This window comes from Labeo rohita, chromosome 22 (genome assembly GCF_022985175.1).
Source record: "Labeo rohita strain BAU-BD-2019 chromosome 22, IGBB_LRoh.1.0, whole genome shotgun sequence".
Classification (NCBI taxonomy): domain Eukaryota; kingdom Metazoa; phylum Chordata; class Actinopteri; order Cypriniformes; family Cyprinidae; genus Labeo; species Labeo rohita.
In genome coordinates this window covers 11,340,365-11,363,376 of record NC_066890.1, presented here as the reverse complement: position 1 = coordinate 11,363,376, position 23,012 = coordinate 11,340,365, and the positions used below count along the sequence as shown (strand labels likewise).

Genomic DNA, 23,012 nt, shown 5'->3' with positions numbered 1-23,012 from the left:
AATTATTGCAAATATTAAATGCAAATAATAATAATAAATTAATTTAAATAATTATATATATATGTATGTGTATATATATGTGTGTGTGTGTATATATGTGTGTGTATATATATATATATATATATATATATATATATTAAATTATAATTATATAATATATATATATATATAGAGAGAGAGAGAGAGAGAGAGAGCAAATAAATCAATAAATACATAAATAAATGAACCATACAGACTGTAATAATGTGATTTTAGTTGTTTCTCTTTTTAAACCAAGTGCGTAAAAATGTATCAGCTGCACCAACAGAGTTTTAAATAATAAAAATAAATTAATTAATAGAAAAATATATTAAATAATGTTTTATAACAGAAAAATGAAAATTATAATTATATAATATGTATTAAAATTATATAGAGCAAATAAATACATAAATACTTAAAACATCATAACTCTATTTGTTTAATAAAATATTTTTAGAACGATACAGCTAGTAGGTTTATGGCTAAGGTGTAACTGAACATCTAATAATTTTATTATTTATTTAATTGTTTCTTTGTATATATATAAAATATATTTTTTTTCTTTAAAATGATAGATTGTACTAAAACTTACTGACTTGGCTCACACAGAATATAAAAAAAAATATTTGTATTTTTATTATTATTACTATTATTAGTAGTAGTAGTAGTAGTAGTAGTAATTTGTTTTCTTTCAAGTATATATATATATATATGTATGTATATGTACCTCAATTTTTGAGTGAATGTTGCCAAAATGATCAAAATAATAATTTTTTTTTCACTCAAAAACTATAAACAGAATGCAAAACCTGTGCTAATTGGAAGAAAACGAGTTGACAAAAAGATTGAATCCAAGATTTGGTCATAATATAGCATAATGAGAGATTTATAAGCAATTTTTGACTGGGAACACCAAATTAGGTACAGGATTTTCAGCACAGCATGGTTCAAACTCCTCAGAAATAACTAGTGTTTCTAAATATCCTTCTGTTTGCAGGCGGGCGCAGCAGTCTGCGATGATCAGAGACGGCCTAATTGGCTGGTTGGTCAAAGAGCTTCACGACTCCGACTGTCTGTCTGACTACACGCTTGAATACGCCATCTCCCTCCTCATGAACCTCTGCCTGCGCACACAAGGTAACACAATGATCTATTAATCAATACCTATGAAAGAAATAAAGATCTGTATAAACAATTATATTGTTGTTCATCATCCTTTGTTTACTTAGTTTGCACGGTTTTATTTGATTTGCTAAAGTAAATAGAGAAATGTACTATAAGCAGAGCAGTGTTTATTTTGGTATGTCTCACGTTTCAGGAAAGAAGAAGTGCGCAGAGGAGGCCAAGCATGTCCTGAAAGTCCTGACCGAGCTCCTTGGACATGAGAACCATGAGGTAAATCACTAATTGCTATGTTCACAAACAAGGTGTGCTGTTTGAGTTTGTTCACCGCCTACCTGATAGTGAATGCTGAAGGCGTCAATGAGCTTAGGGCGTTTTACGTCAGACGGTTCTCAAATAAGAACACTTTTGTCCCTTTGGATTTGTGCGTACCTTGAAGATGTCACTCCCTTTCTGAAATGGAGAATCAAGCCTACGCTATTATAATAATTTAAAGGTACAATATAAAAATTTAAATGGAGAGTTCACCCAAAAAATTATAATTACCCCATGATTTACAAAGTGTCATAATTGTGTAAAATTATATAAAACTATGTATTTAGTTTAAAATGATTTTAAGATGTGTGTCCAGACTTTGGCGTATGAAGGTGTTTGCAAATGTTCACTGCATGTTTGTGTTTGTGCAAATATAGATACGCTACTATGTGAATGGAGCGTTATACAGCATCCTGTCCATGCCAGAGATACGAGAGGAAGCCAAACAGATGGTATGTGATTAATCACGGTTCATTTACAGGTGCACAACATCAAGATTATTGCTTTGACTCCAGTGAGTAATAAAAAAGATATTCATTGCATTCGCTATTACATTCAAACCTTTTCAAAGTTAAACAGTGATATATGGCGCAACAAGTGAGATGGTTTTCTTTTCAGAAAAAAAAAAAAAAGGTTTAATACCTTGTCTAAAGCTCCCAGAGGAATAAATACACTATTCATAATCCTTAAGTAAGATCAGAAAAGTCATTGTCAAACAAAACTACCCTCCCTATCCTCCCACTTATTTATATAATCAGTAAAAAAATGTTTTACATAATAGTTCAATTCATCAAGGAATGCATTAAATTGATCAGAAATGACAGTAGAGATTTAAAAAATTGTATTTTTTATTTTTTTTTATTTTTTTTTTTACTTTCTGTTCATTGAAGAATCCTAAAAAAAAAAAGTATATTATGTTTTCACAAACATGATGCCACACAACTGTTGTCTACAGTGATGATAATCAGAAATGACCAGCAAATTAAATTTCTGAAGGAGTACTGATCCTGAAAATATCAGAAATAAATTACATTTTACAGTATATTTACATTTAAAAAAATTTACTGTATTTTTGATTAAACAAATGCGGTCTGATGAGTGACGGATGAGTGAACTTCTTGAACTTGGTGAGCTTCTTTCAAAAACAACATTTTAAAAACTCTTAAATCATCAAATCTTAATCATACCCAAACTTTTTAATGGTAGTGTATCTATAAATATTTAGTATAAAATACATTGTTTTCATATTAATAACCAATGACTAATTGTACAGCGGTGTTTTGGTGGCATGTTAAAAAATGAAAAAAAAAAATCTGATTATGAGATTAAAGTTGGAATATTTTGGGAGTAACGTAGAAATATTAGTCGAAGTACTATGAGAATAAAGTCGAAATACTATTAGAATAAAGTCGCAATACTACAAAAATAAATTTGAAATGTTTTGAGAATAAAGTCGCAATACTACGAGAATAAAGTCACAATAAAACGAGAATGAAGTCGAAATACTATTAGAATAAAGTCGCAATACTGCAAAAATAAAGTTGCAATACTACGAAAATAAAGTCGCAATCCTACGAGAATAAAGTCGCAACACTACGGGAATAAAGTCGTAATACTACAGGAATAAAGTTGAAATACTACGAGAATAAATGCGAAATACTACGGGAATAAAGTCGCAATACTGCAGAAAAATAATGTCGAAATGTTGAGAATAAAGTCAAAATACTACAAGAATGAAGTCAAAATACTACAAAAATAAATTTGAAATGTTTTGAGAATAAAGTCGCAATACTACGAGAATAAAGTCGCAATACTACGAGAATAAAGTCGCAATACTACGAGAATAAAGTCGCAATACTACGAGAATAAAGTCGAAATATTTCAAGAATATTTCGATAATGCAGTCGAAATTAAGAGTTTATTTGCAAAAAATGATAAACGCCACTTCAAAAAATGAACTGAGTGCCGTGTATTATTCTCCACACATACCGCGACCTGAACCATAAACATGTTGTGCCAAAAAAGCGAGTACTGTCCACTTTCAAGGCATCACGAGTTCATGTTGTACTACAAAAGACGACAAGTGCCCTTGTTTTTTGTGAACAGAAGCCAATGAGTCCATTTTAGCGAATCAGCGATCTGCCATGCCGCATTAAAGAGCTTGAAAAGAAAACACATTATTGTAAGACATATTGTTTGTATTTCCCTATAAAACTGGTTTCTTGCAAGACTGATTGATTTGATTGATTGATTGATTGATTGACTCATTCATTCTTTCATTCATTCATTCATTCATTTGAATCCATATAAATTCCCTAGGAATTCCTAAAAAAAGGAATTTGTCACTGTTGCTTCATAACTACAATCCCAGAATACAGATGATGTGACTATTTTGTTGTTGCATTTAGAGTATGGAGGAGATCTTGCGCTGTTACAGTAAAGAAGAAAATCCTGAACTCAACAGACAAATTGAATTCATCATCAAACAGCTTAACTCAGGTAAGACAAAACAGCTGTAAATAATGTTCACCTAAAAAGAAAAACAATATGTATTTTACCTATTTAAGTTATATATTTAACCCATAAAACTTTTTATCTTCTTTGGAAGACCAAAAGTGCATTTTTAACAATACCCTGGTTATCAGGTTCAAAAAGAACAGAAAACCACCATAAAAGTATCATAAACCTGGTTTTTGTTACATGGAATAGAGTCTGAATCATTTGAGTATTTTATAATTGTTTTTTATGGTGTTATGATTTTATGATTACAAAAAGTCTATTCTGTGTATCTGTTGTGTATTTCCCATATTTATGCCATTATTTCCCTGTTTATTTGTTTTCTTCTATTATATTTCTGCCATAAACAGCAGACATCCCTGAACTTGAGCCAGAGTCGGATGATGAAGAGGATGACGACGACGATGATGAGGTGACCCACATTTGAACATAAACTGTGTGAAAGGCTATCACTGTGATTTGCATTTTATCTGCAGTTTTCAAACGATTTACCACTTGGCCCTTTGATGTAAATCTTTCATCTTGTTAACAGGAAGATGTTATGGAGGCAGACCTAGATAAAGAGGAAGTCCTGCAGCCTCAGCCAAAAGAACTCAGCGGAGAAGCTTTGTTGACAACAGAGTATCTCGGGGTAAACCATCACTCTACGGTACATTTATAATATGATGAGATAAACCAAATCTGGCCTGGAAGTTCACACACAAGGGTCAAGACATGTAAATGATAAAGATAAGAGGACTTTTCAATTTAAGTCAATTTAATTTACTCACCCTCGGGCCAAAGATGATTTTAAGTTGGAACGGTGGTCCTTGGTGATTCATAAAATGCAAGTCAGTGGCTACCGTTACTTTGAGAGTCAAAATTTATTTATTTTTTTAATTTTATTTACTTGCATGTCAAATTGACCATTAACTGACATCAGAGAACTGTAAACATGTGATTGTGTTGTTAAATTATTTGAAATATTAACTTCCTCAGACATATTTCAAGCACATATTTTATTTTAAGGGATTCGGCTGACAAAAACGTTTGAAAAACACTCCATTATCTTAACAAACATTAATAAACATGAAAACAATGACATTTCACACCCACAGTCCAGGTTTTCATTTTTTTGTCCAGACTTTTATTAAGAATAATTTACTGCCATTGTGTGAATAATATGTAATCATGCAATCCATAAAACGTAACTGTGATCTAATGATGACCATTTTAAAATGTAATATACTCTAATTACAAGTACTTAATTTTTGGAATCTGATTATGTAATCCAAATTACATGTAATAAATTACTATTCAGTACTAGATACACCAGTATTTTGGCTGTCAGGCATCTGAAAGCAAGTTTTGATTAAATAACTTGTAGATCTGTGCTGCTTGAGGCACAAACTGTTTAAAACGGTTTAGTCCAATTTGGTAGACTGGTTCAACTAGTTCACCAAAAAGATCTGGTTCAAAAGAATGATTTGTTTGCAAACTGCGGTCACTGAGAAAATGTTAAATATGGTGATTAATGTTTCCAGTGTCGGGTAATCAGATGGTAAGTATCTCTGTGATGCTTTGTAGATAATGACCAACATGGTGAAGATGAAGAGAAGATCACATCCTCCATCTTCTCGCAGCATAGACGAGCCCCTCCAGCGGCCCGTTACGCCCAGTTCCCACAAAAACACAATGTAAGAACCTTATTCTTAATGTCTGTTTACATCAAGAGGAACATTTTATGCTTGTTTGTGATTTTAATGTCAAAAAAATGTGTCTAGTGTTACTTAAAATTGGTTAACATAGTGAAATGGAGATCCAGAAATGGAGATCCATAAGGAATCTACCTATGTAGATGGTGACAATTTGATCTTCTTTGATCATTTTGGTAACGGATGAATGTTTGATCGTTTTAATAACTTTGGTAATGGTTGATTCATTTTAATTGAAATTTATTTGTGTAGTGTATTTTACAATACAAATTGTTGCAAAGCAGCTTTACAGAAAATTAAAGTTTCTACATTATATTTAGTAGTAGCTTATCAGTGCTGACTGTATTTGATCTTTAATTTTGGAAACAGGGCTGAAAGTTCGATGATTTTTAATGACTTTGGTAACTGGGTTGAATGTTTGATCTTTTTAATGCATTTCGTAAGAGGGTTGAATATTTGATCATTTTAATGACTTTAGTAACAGGGTTGTATGTTTCACATCCTGTTCACATCAAGAGGAAAATCTTATGCTTGTTTGTGATTACAGTGTAAAAAAAAATTAGTCTAGCGTCACTAATATTGGTTAACAGTGAAATGGAGATCCAGAAATGGAGATCCATAAGGAATTTACCTGTGTAGATGGTAACAGTTGAGCATTTGATTTTCCTTGATCATTTGGTAACAACTTAATATTTGATAGCTTAATAACTTTGGTAATGGTTGATTCATTTTTATTCAAATTTAATTGTATAGCGCATTTTACGATACAAATCGTTGCAAAGCAGCTTTACAGAAAATTTAAGTTTCTACATTATATTTAGTAGTAGCTTATCAGTGGTGACTATGTATTTGATCTTTAATTTTGGAAACAGGGCTGAAAGTTCAATGATTTTTAATGACTTTAGTAACATAGTAATAATAACAGTTGACTATTTGATCTTCTTTGATCATTTTGGTAACGACTGAATATTTGATAGTTTAATAACTTTGTTAATGGTCGATTCATTTTTATTTAAATTTATTTGTATAGCGCATTTCACGATACAAATCACTGCAAGGCAACTTTACAGAAAATTAAAGTTTCTACATTATATTTAGTAGTAGCTTATCAGTGATGACTATGTATTTGATCTTTAATTTTGATCATTTTTTTGATCATTATAATGACTTTGGTGTAACAGGGCTGAAAGTTTGATGATTTTTAATGACTTTGGTAACAGGGTTGAATGTTTGATCTTTTTAATGCGTTTGGTAAGAGGGTTGAATGTTTGATGTTTTAACGACTTTGGTAACAGGGTTGAATGCTTGATCATTTAAATAATTTTGGTAACCGTTGAATGTTTGATCATTTTAAACTTTAGTAACAGGGTTGTATGTTTCACATCCTTTTCACATCAAGAGAAACATCTTATGCTTGTTTGTGATTTCAATGTCAAAAAAATTAGTCTAGCGTTACTTAAAATTGGTTAACATAGTGAAATGGAGAATATTTGATAGTATAAATAACTTTGGTAATGGTTGATTCATTTTAATTCAAATTTATTTGTATAGCACATTTCACAATACAAATCGCTGCAAGGCAACTTTACAGAAAATTAAAGTTTAATTAAAGTATAATTAAAAATTATATTTAGTGGTAGCTTATCAATAGTAGCTTATCAGTGGTGACTATGTATTTGAGCTTTAATTTTGGAAACGAGGCAGAAAGTTCAATGATTTTTTTAATGACTTTGGTAACAGGGTTGAATGTTTGATCTTTTTAATGCGTTTGGTAACAGGGTTGTATCACATCTTGTTCACATCAGGAGGAACATCTTATGCTTGTTTGTGATTTTAATCTCCAAAAAATTAGTCTAGCATTACTTAAAACTGGTTAACATAGTGGAATGGAGATCCACAAATCAAGATTCATAAGGAAACTATTAGGTCAACCCATATTTTTATTCATGTGACTTACTATCTTGCATATTAACATTAGAATCATTCAGGAATCTTCCTCTCTTGTTCAGAATTCTTATACATTTTTTAAACGCTGAAATTCGGTTATATTTTAAATCATACAGGTGTACTAATTTGATGCCTCTTTGGTATAGTAAACACTGATTGGTTATTGGAGGCATCTTTTATTATACAAGATACTACAAGCACAGTGACTCAGAAGTGCAAATGTGTCTTTATTCATCTTTGTCCTTATTGTGAATACTGGGGAGAAGTCAATAGTTCTGCCCTCAAGTCAAATAACGTTAAAGTGCAAGCAGGATATGCAAGACTCCTAAGTTGGATATATCCTCATTGTTTCTCCTGAAGCCTATGGTTGAGTGATGGGAAAGACTGCAGACAATTGGTTGCGTGACTCTCACTGTTTTGACCTTGGTGCTTTAAAATGCTATGAATGAAAGAACACAACATTGTTGTTATGCCCTTGAATGGGTGAGAATATATTCCAGCTATATAATTTTTTATCAAAACATTTGGATAATATAATAATTGGCTAACATAATATACTACTATCTTATCTTATACTACTATCTTATCTTATCTTATCAGATAAATTCTGAAATATTCCAATATAAAATCCACATTAAGACTTCTGGAATGACCATATTATAAAAAAAATACATAAATATATATATATTTAAAAAAAAAATCACTTTGTGGATTATTAACAGAATTTTCTTAACTTTGAATTCTGAGTGTTTCATCAATTGAATTAAAACACATCTGGCATGTTGGACATGGTAATGTACATTTGTATGTGTGTATGTGTATTTTCCTGTGCAGAGCTGGTGGTGATGGAGTCTATGCTGTTACCCGACAGAGAAGTGAAGATAGCCCCGCCCATTCTCGCTTTAGTTCACGCCCACCTACTCGCACCGGCAGCCGCCCCAGCACTGCTGAATCCATTCACCAAACATTGGGTATGTGTGCCGTCGGCTGACAAATATTTAAATATATACTCCAACAGGTCTTTTTTTCCATATTGATTTACTTTCTTTTTTTCATCCAGCTTAAAAGTTTTGTAACGTTATTTTACCTATTGCCTGATGTTATTGTTTTGTAACCCTTCATAAAGATGAGATCACAGTTCCATCTTTAATAAATCTTCAATGTTTCTCTGAAATGATTTAATTTCCGAGGCTTTCAGTCTGGATTGTGCTTTTGTGGTCCTCTCACTTCCGTTCCAAATGCACTGCCTGATGAAATCACTTTGATCTGGTTTTCAGTGCCTGTAGGCGAAGGTTTGTCTGAGAACGCTACCATCTGAGCAAAATATCAGACAAAGCCAGATATGAAGTGCTTTAGTCATGCATGTGTTGTTATGTTTCAGAATGATTTCCTCTGATACAGGTAATCATGCGCATTGGTAGAAAACCAATGTTTTCTTTTTAATTAGTATTACATTTGCTATTTTTTTCAGCCCTGTTGTGGAAATTAGGGACATCTAAATAAAGTTTAAAACTCTGATTTGGGTGATTTGAAAAAGTAAATGATCAAAAAAATGTAACAAAATATAATAAAATTAGTACAAATAGTAGAGTGGGCCTGTTGATATAATTAAAATTCCCATAAATTAAGCGAAAAAAGGATATTTTTGGTAACTTTGATAATGGTTGAGTATTTGATCTTTGATAATTTTGGTAATGATTGAATGTTTGATGATTAATGACATCAGTAATAGGGCTGACTGTTTGACCGTTTTAATGACTTTGGTAACAGGGTTGAATGTTTGATTGTTTTAGGGGCCATTCACATATCGTGTCTTTTGCACGCTAAAGTTTGAGATATTTCAAATGTAAATGCGCGGCAAGCACACACAAACAGAGAGCGATGCGGTCGCTTGTTTTTTCTACGCACATCTGCGCCTGAGAAAGAGGAAAACATTTCAACTTTTCAGAATGCCACAAGCGTTCAACACATAACAACACTGAAAGCTCAGCCAAGATGGAGAAACAGCTGATCATAGCTGTACAGAGATCCGCATTTTTAAATAAATTTAGTAGCAGAGCTATTGAAAGCAATTTTCAGTTGTGGAAATCCATTTATCCTTTGCTAAAATCTCTGTGTCGTCATGAAGAACGTATCTCATGGTTTTCCATGCGTTTTTTTGGACATGACATGTGAACAGCCCCTTAATGACTTTGGTGACAGGGTTGAATGTTTGACTGTTTTAATGATATGGTAAAGGGTTGAATGTTTGATCATTCTTAATGACTTTGGCGTATCAGGGTTGCATGTTTAATTGTTCTAAAGTCTTTGGTGTAACAGGGTTGAATGTATGATCGTTGTAATGACATTGGTGCAACAGGGTTTAATGTTTGATCATTCTAATGACTTTGGTGTAACAAAGCAGGGCTCCAGACTGCGACCATTTTTTCTGCTGGTGTGACAAAATTTTGTAAGCGGTCGGACTGACGTGACCACCGCGTTTTTCAACTCATAAGCGCTGCCATTTCTGTTGCATGTCCAACGGAAAACGAAACAAAAGCGTAACAAAACCGTGCTATGTTTGAGCTGTGCAGTGCGGACTATTGATCAGCTTGGACTACAACACAAACAAACTTTGTTCTCGGGAAACAAAGTTGATTTCGCAACACTGTTACTGCACCGTGCTGTGAGATCCAGTGAGAAGTGTTTGAATTCGCTGTAGAATGAATAAGGCTGCTATGAGATCTAGTGACAATCATTCAAATTCTGACCAACAGTCTGTTATAAACAGTGCTGATGTACGTCAGAAAACCAGAAATAGTAAAGTTAACTGTAACCATGGTGTTGTGGCAAAAAGAGTTGAATGTTATTACATTTATTCATTTCAGAGTACAACCTTTTAAGAGAGAAATTCAAGCACTTTTCAATGACTTTCAAGCATTTCACACAACTATTACCAGCATTTTAAAGCTGTAAAATTATCCAATTTGAATGTTATTTTTAATGGGATGACCAAAATATACTTTGTGGTAAACAAACACATACGTAAAAAACAAAACAAAACATAAAATCACCATTATAACCAGTAGATGGCAGCTGAGGAGCACCTATTGGCTTATTAGTCATTAAAATTTTTGTTTTGTATTTTGAAATTATAAAATCACTATTATAAAGTATCAAATCACCAAGAAAAGTGTTTTACACTTTTTTGTGTATTAAGTAGGAAAAGTCACAAAGTGGGAAAAAAAAAAAAAAAAAAAAACTTTTCTTCAATTCGTGACCAAATCACAGAAGAATATAAATACTTTTCTATATATTTTTCTCCCCTTATTTTTTCAAATTTATTTAAATAAATTTGGTAGCAGGGTTGAATGTTTGATCGTTCTAATGACTTTGGTGTAACAGGGTTGAATGTTTGATCATTTAAATAATTTTGGTAACAGGGTTGAATGTTTGATCATTATAATGACTTTGGTATAACAGGGTTGAATGTTTAATCAATTAAATAATTTTAGTAACAGGGTTGAATGTTTGATCATAATGACTTTGGTGTAACAGGGTTGAATATTTGCTCATTCTAACGACTTTTAACAGGATTGAATGTTTGATCATTTAAATAATTTTGGTAGCAGGGTTGCATGTTTGATTGTTTTAATGGCTTTAGTAACAGGGTTGAATGTTCGATCATTTAAATAGTTTTGGTAAGAGGGTTGAATGTTTGATGGCTCAGTGACTTTGATAACAGGGTTGAATGGTTGAGCTTGGCAAATGTGGTCAGCACAGGAAGTACATGATTCGTTTGTTCTGGTGCTTTAACAAGTCATCAGACAATAATTGGTAAGCTATTTGTGGATTGCACCATAAAATGGATGGTTCTGGTTCTACAATCTGATTGGATGACCTATGTTCAAAGCTGTTTGCAGTTACAATCAACAAATTTTTAAAACCCCTTAGTCTCTATAAAATGACTTTCCTTTCATTTTCAGCATTTATCTTACCAATATATTATAGCTTCAAAATTATGGGCCACGTGTTTCATTTATATCTCACTGACTTTCTCTGTTAGCAGCTATTCTTTTTCAATTTCTTTACGATCAGTAACCATATAGCACATGTCTTCTAGATCACTTTGCATTTCCTTGTGAAAGTGAACAACCCTCAGGTCTTCCACTGTGGCATGTATGTGTTAATGATGTCAGCCGCGTGTGAGGTGTGCGTGACATCTTTTGGTCTTTCTCCAATCAGCAACTGATTCGGAATGCTGGCGTTCCTCTGTGGAATCGGGGCTCACAGGATCCCCGGAAAGACGCGTACCTCCACCAGGCCAGAACAACACCAACGGCCACTCATACAGGTGGGTTTCCTGCACATTCCATACATTTTCAGCTCAACATTACCCATCTCGGGATCTTCCACAGCAGTGTTACGTTAACAAGAGGTTTAAGGATCCGGGTGCGACATTCCGTGCTCACTGTGGCAAGGCATATCTAAAATGTAAAGCTTTACAGGATCTAGTGTTACCAAGCGTGTCACAGGCTGTAACTTGGCTCTGGAAGGCAGCGAGCTGGAGAGAGACCAGAGGAATTTGGGGGTGGGAGCAAGGCATCGAACCTTGAGTCAGCAATGCCACAGGACAGGACTTTTTCATGAGAATCAAACAACTGCTAAACAAAGAGCTGATTCAGGCCCCTTCCTTACCAAATCCCTGTCCAACCTTACTCCTGGAGACCCGTGGATGTAATAACCCTGTGAACACACGTGCATCACATTTTCTTACTTAAAGCTATAATTTTGCTCCCATCCAGCAGAAAAACTGCCACATTGAGCGTATGAACTGAATTCTTCATTGTCTAATTTGTTTTGTAAGGCCTGAAACGTAAATATAAGAACAGAAACTTGTTCAAGGGCCCGTTTACACAGAAAAACAATGGATATGCAAAAACATTTTCAATGTAAACATGCGCTAGATAGATGTGTTTGACCACTGTGCTAGCACTGTGTTTTTGTCTTGCGTTCTTTTTAGCTTCTCAGGTGCAACACATTTGGTGCTCAAATTAAGAGTAGTAAATCTTACAAAAAAAAAAAAATAAAATAAAATAAAATAAAACTTCCAGGGTTTTTTGTATTATTCCACTGCCTTGCGTCTTGTAGTTTTAAACGCAAAACGGGCTCTGTGTGAACAGCCTTGAATTGCTTATGGCACGTCATTCTAAAAGCATGGTACTCGAGTTAAAAGTAGTTAAAAATATAATAAATGTCTCTATACCTTGCTTCTTTTCATTCCACTGCTCTGAATCTTGTGTGTTTAAGTGGAAATATGCATTTTGTTGTGAACGGCCCCCTAACTATGCATGCTTAATGTCATTGTGGTATGTTTTACGCATTATTGCATTTAGAAATATCAGAATGTACAGTAATTCGTAATGCAATGTAAGTACGTGTTGCATTCTTAACATTGCCAAAAGGGGCACTAGATTAAGAACAAACTCCAATACGGAAACAAAGATGGCAGTGCTTGGCCAATGCAAATTCCAAAGATATAAACTAGCAATTGTGAGGAAAAAGGCTCAAATGCAAGATAAAGTCGCGTAAAGTCAGAATTCTGAGTTAACATCTAGCAATCTTGAATTTTGCAATTCTGAAAAAAAAGGCACAATTGTGATAACTCAGAATTAAAAGAAAGTCAGAATATTGAGATCAATTCACAAGTATTTTTAATGATTTATTTTTCAATTGTGTTAACAGGCTTCCATTGTCCTGGTCCATTGTTTCGAAGTCAGAAATGAAACAAATAAGACAGAACAAGAACAAGAAGAATATATGTTCTTGTTTCTTTAGTTTAAATGTGTACAAAGACATATTTATCACATAGCCGCTAATCGAGGATGCTAAGCATTTCACACCAAAACTTAAGCATAATTTGACCTTAATAGAAAACAGTTTGTAAAAAAAAAAAAAAGTATATATATAATTTTTTTTACACTCAGTAGGGCTGATGTAAATTTTGAATAGTGAAATAGTTGAACTAACTTGTGTAAATTGTCAAGTTAACATTTTAGCTTTATGCTAAGCTAAAATGCCATTTCTATGGAAGCGCATTTCCATAACTGAATAATACAGTTATTGCGACTTTTCATCTTTCTTCTTTCTCAGAATTGCTTGATACAAACTTCTGACTTTTTAAAAATAAAAAAAACCTTTTTTTCTAAGAACTGAGATATAATTGCAAGTAATAAAATCAGAATTGCGTGATATAAAGTCAAAATTGTGATTATATAAAGTCACAATTCTGACTTTTTTTCTCTTTTTGTCAGACAGCTTATCAGAATTCTCAGGCCGAGTCCGACCCGAGCCCATTTTTTTTTTTTTTTTCCCCTTCTCCCAAAGCAGCTTATACTACTGTTTCAGCTTTTAAAATAGTTCAGTTTTGTATGTAATGGTAAAGAGATTATATTTGTTTTTTTTGTTTTGTTTTTTTTTTTTTTTTTTTTTATTAAGTGGATTTAGAAAAAAGTTTGAAGCACGCTTTGCAGGACATGGAGGTACCAGCGTGATCACTTGCATTTTTTTCAGTGGACACAATTTAAAATATTCCTTCATTTTTGCTTATAAAGGTAAGAGTAATACATTATTCAGAACTGTAAAGGGTCTACTTTTATTTGAGTGCACTCACAATATAAACAAAACATTGCAAACAGTGCTTTTATAAAATAAAGAAAACAAACATGATGGCTTTCTGTTGTCTCAACAGGAACGCTTCACAGAAATAAACAGAAACTCTGCGAATACAAACCTCACAGACATGATAAATATATCTATAGAAGGCTTTACATTATAACTTAACGAAATAAAACAAATCGAAAACTAAAACGTTTTCATTATGTAATCTGTAAAGATGCATTTCTCTCTAAAGCTGCATCCAAAGAGGAGATGGCGAGTCAGGTTTGGCAACGTCATCCTTGCAACACTCAGTTTATTATTACATAATGTCAAAATCTCCTTACTGTTTCCTCCCGACACATTCATGGTAATAATTTTTACCAGGCCCTAGGCTCATCAAAAAGTCGGTTGAAATGCAGGGCTCTACTCAGAATTGCATGATATAAACTCAGTTGCGAGATAAAAACTTGAAATTCTGACTTTGTTCTCACAATTGCAAGCTTATTTCGCAATTCTGATTCTCCTTTTTTTTTTTTTCTCAGAATTGAGAGAGATAAACTCGCAATTGCAAGTTATAAAGTCCAATTTTGAGGAAAAATTGTTTTCAGAATTGTGAGTTTATATCTCACAATTTTGACTGAACTCGCAGTTGTGAGAAAAAAGTTAGAATTGTGAATTTATATCACACAATTCTGACCTCATTTCCCAGAAATGCGAGTTTATATCTCACAATTCTGGGGAAAAAAAAAAAAAAACAATTACTTTTTTATTTTTTATTCAGTGGTGGAAACGGGCTTCCATACAATTCTGTATTTTAGCTAAACTTTCTATACAAAAGAAAAGAACACTAAAACCCCTATTTTTTTGTTGTTGTAGTACAATGTCTAAATGTCCTTCAACTAGATACATTGATTGAGAAGCAAATGCAAATGGATTCAAACGAGTCTGCTAGTCATTCTGAGCAGCGCTGGACGAAGGCAAATTTTAAATGTAAAGTTAGTAGCATCTCTTTCCTTCTCTCTTTTCTAGTGGCCAGAACATGGGCTTTGCAAGCCGGCCAAAGATTCCTCGCACCCCTGACAGTGACGCAGGCAGTGCTGGCAGGTCTCGTCTGCCCCCGCTGGCCCCCCAGTTCTCCAACAGCGAGCCCCAGCAGAGCAGCAGCAGGCCCGGTTCGTCAGGGGGCTCTGGCGGGCGGCCCAGCCAACAGAGTGAGTATTTCCCTTGAAACTTTTTCATGAAAAATGACACTCTCAAACAAACCTTTTATGTATTTATCTTATCTATGGGATCACACACACACCAATCCCACCCTTGTTTGAAGACTATCCTTGCGAATCCCTTCACATTTAAATTCTGATGGTTGACTGACATCTTGTATGTGTGTAGTTTAAGTTTACACACGCCTTTGTTATATACTTTTTTTTAATGTGTACCATATGTTGGATGTTATCATTGTGGGCTCTGTATATGTATAAAGCAAATACACCATGACAGGCCATTCCTTACAGTGATTTTACAACACCTAAAGACTGTCGTTAATGGTTCCGGTTCGCATTACTCTGGAAGTCCTTCACAGGTGCATTACCAGTTCTTTTAGTACTTGGGGGCAAAAAGTTAAACAGAGCTAATATGCAAATAAACAAATAAATTTACATCCCGTTCAGCAGCGGCAGCTTTTAAAGGTGCAGTGTGTAATATTTAGGAGAATTTATTGGCAGAAATGCAATATAACATACAAAACTATGTTTTCAGAGGTGTGTAAAGACCTTACATAATAAGCCGTTATGATTTTATAACCTTAGAATGAGCAATTTATATCTACATACACCGCGGGTCCCCTTGCATGGAAGTCGCCATTTAGTGCCGCCATGTTTCTATAGTAGCCCTAAATGAACAAACTTCTACAGAGCGCGTTTCGTCAGTACGTTGTTCTACTTCTTCGATGGTGTTTTAAGAGGCCGCTCGTGTCGTCACCACGTTGAAATGTTGAAACGATGTTGAGCCGGCATCGTGATCCCATCGCACACCCTCCTCCCTTTCCCCTCCCGCAAGCCACCGCATCCCAGTGCCGTGTTCGGAAAGAAAGTTGTGTTTTAAAGGCAATAAACATTAGATGGAAAAATATATATATTTCATTACTTTCTCTCGCAGTTATATCGTTAAGTAATTATACTGTATATAAATTGTAATGTGAATGACATTGAAACTGATTTCGTATGCATTTCACTTTCACTTTTCATCATGATGTTTCACTGTAGACTTCGTCCGATGCCAATTTGGTAGACGTCGCCCAACCCTACTAACTGTCATACAAAAATTCTAACTAAAGTCAGCGAATAAACCTGAGACAATGATCTATGAGTAACAATAATATTCACAATAACATATTGGTTTACTGAATAATTAAGTAAATATAATTATTTGACTTACCTTTGTACAGAAACCTCATCGCTTGATTGACTACTGTCAGGTGTAACAGACGACGACATTTTTGTCCTGTGTCAGCTTCCGTAGCTTCTGTATGTGTTTCGAAAGGGCGGGGTGAGTGGGGGACTTAGCCGTTGGTTGAAATTCGAATCTTCACCGCTAGATGCCGCTAAAAATTACACACTGCACCTTTAAAGTAATAGCAGCCAAATTATATATGTGTAGCATTTTATAACTTTATCCAATTTCTGTATATTTCCTACTTGCTGAAGGGCACAGGTAAATATGACATATATTATACACTGACCAAAATTATAAACGCAACACTTTTGTTTTTGCCCCCATTTTTCGTGAGCTGAACTCAAAGATCTAAGACTTTTTTCTATGTACACAAAAGGCCTATTTCTCTCAAATATTGTTCTCAAATCTTTCTAAATCTGTGTTAGTGAGCACTTCTCCTTTGCCGAGATAATCCATCCACCTCACAGGTGTGTTTGTATAACCAAAGAATTTCTGCACAAACTGTCAGAAACCGTCTCAGGGAAGCTCATCTGCATGCTCGTCGTCCTCATCAGGGTCTCGACCTGACTGCAGTTCGTTGTTGTAACCAACTTGAGTGGGCAAATGCTCACATTCGATGGTGCCTGGCACTTTGGAGAGGTGTTCTCTTCATGGATGAATCCTGGATTTCACTGTACGTGGCAGATGGCAGACAGCGTGTATGGCGTCGTCTGGGTGAGCGGTTTGCTGATGTCAACGTTGTGGATCGAGTGGCCCATGGTGGCGGTGGGGTTATGGTATGGGCAGGTGTATGTTATGAACAACGAACACAGGTGCATTTTATTGATGGTATTTTGAATGCACAGAGATACCGTGACGAGATCCTGAGGCCCATTGTTGTGCCATTCATCCACGACCATCACCTCATGTTGCAGCATGATAATGCACGGCCCCATGTTGCAAGGATCCGTACACAATTCCTGGAAGCTGAAAACATCCCAGTTCTTGCATGGCCAGCTGGTGGTCACACCAGATACTGACCCCCCCAGACCCCCCCAATACAGTAAAACTGCACATTTTAGAGTAGTCTTTTATTGTGGCCAGCCTAAGGCACACCTGTGCAATAATCATGCTGTCTAATCAGCATCTTGATATGCCACATCTGTGTGGTGGATAGATTATCTCTGCAAATAAGTGCTCACTAACACAGATTTAGACAGATTTGTAAGCAATATTTGAGAGAAATAGGCCTTTTGTGTACATAGATCTTTGAGTTCAGCTCACGAAAAATGGGGGCAAAAACATAAGTGTTGCGTTTATAATTTTGGTCAGTGTAATAGGTTTATATGAAGTTATTTTTTTAAATTGATAGTTCTCAATTATACTGTAATGCTGAATATCTGCAGTCAATGGTTAAATATTAGGAAAAAAAGAACAATTACCTAGAGACATCAGCAGTATTGGTATCAAGGATACTCGGCTTCAGTCATAAAGATGCCATTAAACAAATATTAAAAATATACTGTTTTTATGTTGTTTATACATTAATTTAAAGACTAAATGTGAAATTATTGCAATATAAAAGCATATTTAAAAACCTTAGGTGGGATTAATCGCAATTAACCGTGATTAATTTTAGAAAATAATGTGTGATTTAATTAGTTTTTTTTTTTTTTTTTTTTTTTTTTTATCGATTTGCAGTGCTACAATAGATAAAATAAAAAGTGATGAATAAATTAATTTAAAATAGTACTTACAAAGGCACTTATTAAAAGCAGTATAAATGCAATCTAGTAATTGACCTTAACAATACATTAAATAATTAATGCTTAACCATAAAATTGCAGTAGCATATTTCTAGAGTCAAATATTTGATAAAATACAGTCAGAATAAAATAGTCAAAATAAATCATATTGTGTAGCATTCAGACAACACATTGCAATTCAGGGTTGCCAGGTCTGCCAAATTGGTATTCAAAACTAGCCATTCTGAGGAAAAATGCTTTTCGGGGGCTCAAAACTGCATTCCAGTATAAAAGTAACCCAGTCCCGCAGGTTCACTGAGGACTTGGCAGCACTGTTGCAATATATGCATTTGATTCATTAAAAAAAAAAAAAAGTATAAGAATCATTAGTTCAGGAATCAGACTATACTGATGGTGCTGTAGGTTTATGATTTCATTTATTTTTTAATTTAGTAATTACATTTTTAAATATATATATATAATTTGTTTTTTTGCATTTTAATACTAATTTATCATTTTAATAATACAATATTTTTATTAATTAATTTAATTCAGAAATCACTTAAATGTATTTAGAGAGAGAAAACATGTGCGTTGAAGTTCAAACTTTTTATGGTGCTCATTATTGGCAGTGTTGTGTTTTTCCATGACCATATAGTGTCTGACAGCCAAAACCTTTTTTTTTTCTTAGGTATTGTTTGTGTCTATTGTTTTTCATAAAACATGTTTCTCCTTGTACTTGTATTTGATTTCCTTATAAATCACATGTGAACAATGAAAGGAACCGGTTTAATGGCAATCTTGCAGTTTAGGTTGACCAGTATTCCCAGAGTATTGGATTCCACAAGGAAAAGCTTAGGTTACAGAAGTAGTTAATAGTTTAGCCTCAGATTATTTTACATTAAGTGATGATTAAACTAAAATGATGAACAGTAAACAGCGTCAAGTGTATTTTTATAAATAAATAATAACAATCTCAAAGGCTTTAGGACAGTCAATGGAGATTATATGTCAGAAAACTAAATGACTATAAATGCAAATATGAAGATAACTGACTTGAGATAAGGGAATACTTTAATGTGTCTTTATTTGTTGACTCTCTCATTCAGTCGTTTGTTCTTGTTTTTACTGGAACAGATGTCAAGCAGTATGAAGAACAGCTGCAGTACAGCTGTGCCTGTCATGACGTCAAACCATAGCTTGTCTTGGAGATTCTAAGACGTCTTTATATATGCAGTAACGTTTCATGTCAGTTAGCTGATGAAACTGGGTTACTTGGTTATAACCAAAGTAATGTAAGTGAGTGATTTCATAATCAGATTTGGGTTCCATTCCATTCCATTATGTTCCATTCCAAACATAATTTATACACAAATACCTTTATTAATTTAGCTTACACTTCCCATCCAAAGAGACTTGCTAATGGGGAACATAAATGTGTTTTTGTCGGGATGTAAATTAGATTTCCTGACAATCTAGTATGTATCAATTCTCGTTGGTCTTCTGGGTGGTTGCTAGGTCATTCTAAGTTGTTCTGGAATGTTTTTAAGTGTTTGATATGAAATTATGGGTGATTGATGGTGGTTGCTAGGGTGTTTAGGATGTTGCTACAGTGTTTTAGGTGTTTTCTAAGGTGCTCTGGGTTGTTGCCACAGTGTTTTGGTTGCTGGGGTGTTTGGGATGTTGCTAGGTGGTTTATGAGGCATTCTGGGTTATTTGCTAGGGTGTTCTGGGTGGTTACAGTGTGCTGGTGATTGATAGGGCGTTGTAGACAGTTGGGAGGTTTTTTGAGTGTTCTGGATTGTTGTTACAGTGTTTTGGGTGGATACTGGGGTGTCTGGAATGTTTTTGTTTGTTTGTTTTTGCTAGGTTGTTCTGGGTGGTTTGTGTTCTGGTGATTGATGGGGTTTTGGGTGTTCTGGGTTGTCTCTACAGTGTTTTAGGTGGTTTCCAAGGTGTTCTGGATTGTTGTTACAGTGTTTGGGAGGTTATTTGGGTGTTCTGGGATGCTGGGGTGTTTGGGATGTTGCTAGGTGGTTGATAAGGCATTCTGGGTTATTTGCTAGGGTGTGCTGGGTGGTTACGGTTTGCTGGTGATTGATAAGGTCTTCTGGGCAGTTATGTGGGTGTTTTGGGTTGTTGCTACAGTGATTTAGATGGTTGCTAAAATGTTCTGGATTGTTGTTACTGTGTTTGGGTGCTTGGTGGGGTGCTCTGGTTGGTTAGAGTATGTTACTGATTGACAGGGTGTTATGGGAGGTTATTTGGGTGTTCTAGGTTGTTGCTACAGTGTTTTAGGTGGTTTCTAAAGTGTTCTGGATTGTTGTTACAGTGTTTTGGGTGGTTGCTGGGGTGTTTGGTATGTTGCTAGGAGGTTGATAGGGCATATTAGGATTTTTGCTGGGTGGTTAGTGTGTTCTAGTGATTGATATGGTGTTCTGGGTGGTGATTTGGGTGTTCAGGGTTATTGCTACAGTGTTTGAAGTGGTTTTTAGGGTGATCTGGATAGCTGTTGCAGTGTTTTGGGATGTTGGTGGGACTTTGAGAGGGCATTCTGGGTTTTCTGTTAGGGTGTTCACCTTAAACACCTACAACATTCCAGAACACCCCAGCAACCACCCAAAAACACTATTGAAAAAAAACCAATCCAGAACAAGCAAGAAATGACCTAAAACACCATAGCAGCAACCCAAAACAAACAAATAACCTCCCATAACACCCTATTAATCACTAGCACACCCTAACCAACCAAAACACCCTAGCAACCACCCAAACACTATAACAACAATCCAGAACACCTTAGAAACCACCTAAAAACTGTAGCAACAACCCCAAACACCCAAATCACCACCCAGAACACCCTATGAACCACTAGAGCACTCTAATCACCCAGAACACCCTAGCAAAAAGAAGCCCTATCAACCTCCTAGCAACATCCCAAGCACCCCAGCAACCACCCAAAACACTGTAACAACAATCTAGAACAACATAGCAACCACTTAAATAACCGTAGCAACAATCCAAATAGTTGCTCTCATAACACCCTATCAATCACTAGCACAACCTAGAACACCCATATAACTGTCCAGAATACCCTATCAATCAATAGAACACTCTAACCAACCAGAATACCCTAGCAACCACCTAAATCACTGTAGCAACAATTCAGAACATCCAAATAAGGTGTTTAGTTTGTTGCTAGGGCATTCTGGGTGGTTGAAATTGTGTTCTGGGAGGCTCCTAATGTGTCTCTTAATGTGGTTGTTAGGCTGTCCTAGGTGATTGACAGGGTTCTCTGTTGCTATGGTGTTTTAGGTGTTCTGCAACAGTGTTTTGGTAGTTGTTAATTTTTTAGGTGTTTAAGGTGTTCTGGGTTGCTGTTACATTGTTTAGCTGGTTGGTAGGGTGTTCTGGAAGGCTTTCAGGTGTTTAAGGTGTTTGGGTGGTTGCTAAGGTGTTTTAAGTTGTTGTTATTGCATTCGGGAAGATTGATAGGGTGTTCTGGATGGATGGAAGGGTGCCTGATTGATAGTTTTGGGCAGTTACTTGGGTGTTCTGGGTGCTAACTAGGTTTTAGCTATGGTATTTTAGGTGTTCTGCTGCAGTGTTTGGATGGTTACTGTGTTGTTGGTGTTGTTGGTTACTGGTTTCTAGGGTGTTCTGGATTTTTTTTTTTAAGTGTATAAGGTGTTCTGGGTGGTTGCTACGGTATTCTTGTTGTTAATGCATTCAGGGTGATTGACAGGTTGTCCTGGATGATTGGAAAGGTACTGTGTTTTAGGTGGTTTCAAAGGTCTTCTGGATGGTTGTTACGGTGTTTGGGTAGTTGCTAGGGTGTTCTGGAATGTTTTAGGTGAATACGATGTTCACCACGATGGGTGGTTGATAGGTTGTCCTAGATGGTTGGAGAGTGTTTAGTTTGTTGCATTTTGGGTGATTGATATGGTGTTTTTGAAGGTTGCTAAGGTGTTCTGTGTAGTTGTTAGGGTGTTCTGAGTGAGTGACAGGGTGTTCTGGGCAGTTCTGTGTTTTTTCTAGATTGTGGCTGTCTGTGTGTTCTGCTGCAGTGTTTGAGTGGCTGCTAGATTTTTCTGGGTTGTTGCTACAGTGTTTTGGGTGGTTAGGGTGTGCTGGTGTTTGATAGGTTGTTCTGAGTGATTGTTTTGGTGTCCCGAGTGACTGATAGGATGTTTTGAGGAGTTGGGTATTCTAGGTCCTAGCTAGGTTGTAGCTATGGCGTTTTAGGTGTTCTGCTGCAGTGTTTGGGTGGTTACTATGTTGTTCTGGATTGTTACAGTGTTTTGGGTGGTTGCTAGGGTGTTCTGGAATGTTTTTGGTGTATAAGGTGTTCAGGGTGGTTGTTAAGGTGTTTAAGTTGTTGCTAATGCATCCAGGGTGATTGATAGGGTGTCCTGGATGGTTGAAAGAGTGTTTCGTTTGTTGCTAGGGCATTTTGGGTGATTAATATGGTATTTTAGGTGTTGTGGGCGGTTGTTAGAGTGTTCTGGCCAGTTCTGTGTTCTTCATAGGTTGTTGCTGCTGTTTAGATTTTCTGCTACAGTGTTTGAGTGGTTACTCGATT

At 35.2% G+C, this 23,012-nt stretch overlaps 1 protein-coding gene across 4 annotated transcripts in view; it reads left to right on the top strand.

The window, feature by feature from the left end:
- LOC127153676 (lisH domain-containing protein ARMC9) overlaps positions 1 to 23,012 on the top strand; it is a 48,731-nt gene that overhangs the window by 21,448 nt on the left and 4,271 nt on the right. For 2 of the 4 annotated variants that reach the window (XM_051094897.1, XM_051094895.1), the window contains 10 exons: positions 1,019 to 1,158; positions 1,340 to 1,416; positions 1,836 to 1,910; positions 3,867 to 3,957; positions 4,326 to 4,387; positions 4,508 to 4,606; positions 5,542 to 5,651; positions 8,451 to 8,587; positions 11,841 to 11,949; positions 15,285 to 15,466. In XM_051094897.1, coding sequence (XP_050950854.1) covers positions 1,019 to 1,158; positions 1,340 to 1,416; positions 1,836 to 1,910; positions 3,867 to 3,957; positions 4,326 to 4,387; positions 4,508 to 4,606; positions 5,542 to 5,651; positions 8,451 to 8,587; positions 11,841 to 11,949; positions 15,285 to 15,466 — 1,082 coding nt within the window. Of the gene's footprint in view, positions 1 to 1,018; positions 1,159 to 1,339; positions 1,417 to 1,835; positions 1,911 to 3,866; positions 3,958 to 4,325; positions 4,388 to 4,507; positions 4,625 to 5,541; positions 5,652 to 8,450; positions 8,588 to 11,840; positions 11,950 to 15,284; positions 15,467 to 23,012 lie in introns of all 4 variants that reach the window. The other 2 variants (XM_051094896.1, XM_051094894.1) reach the window with 1 other exon arrangement.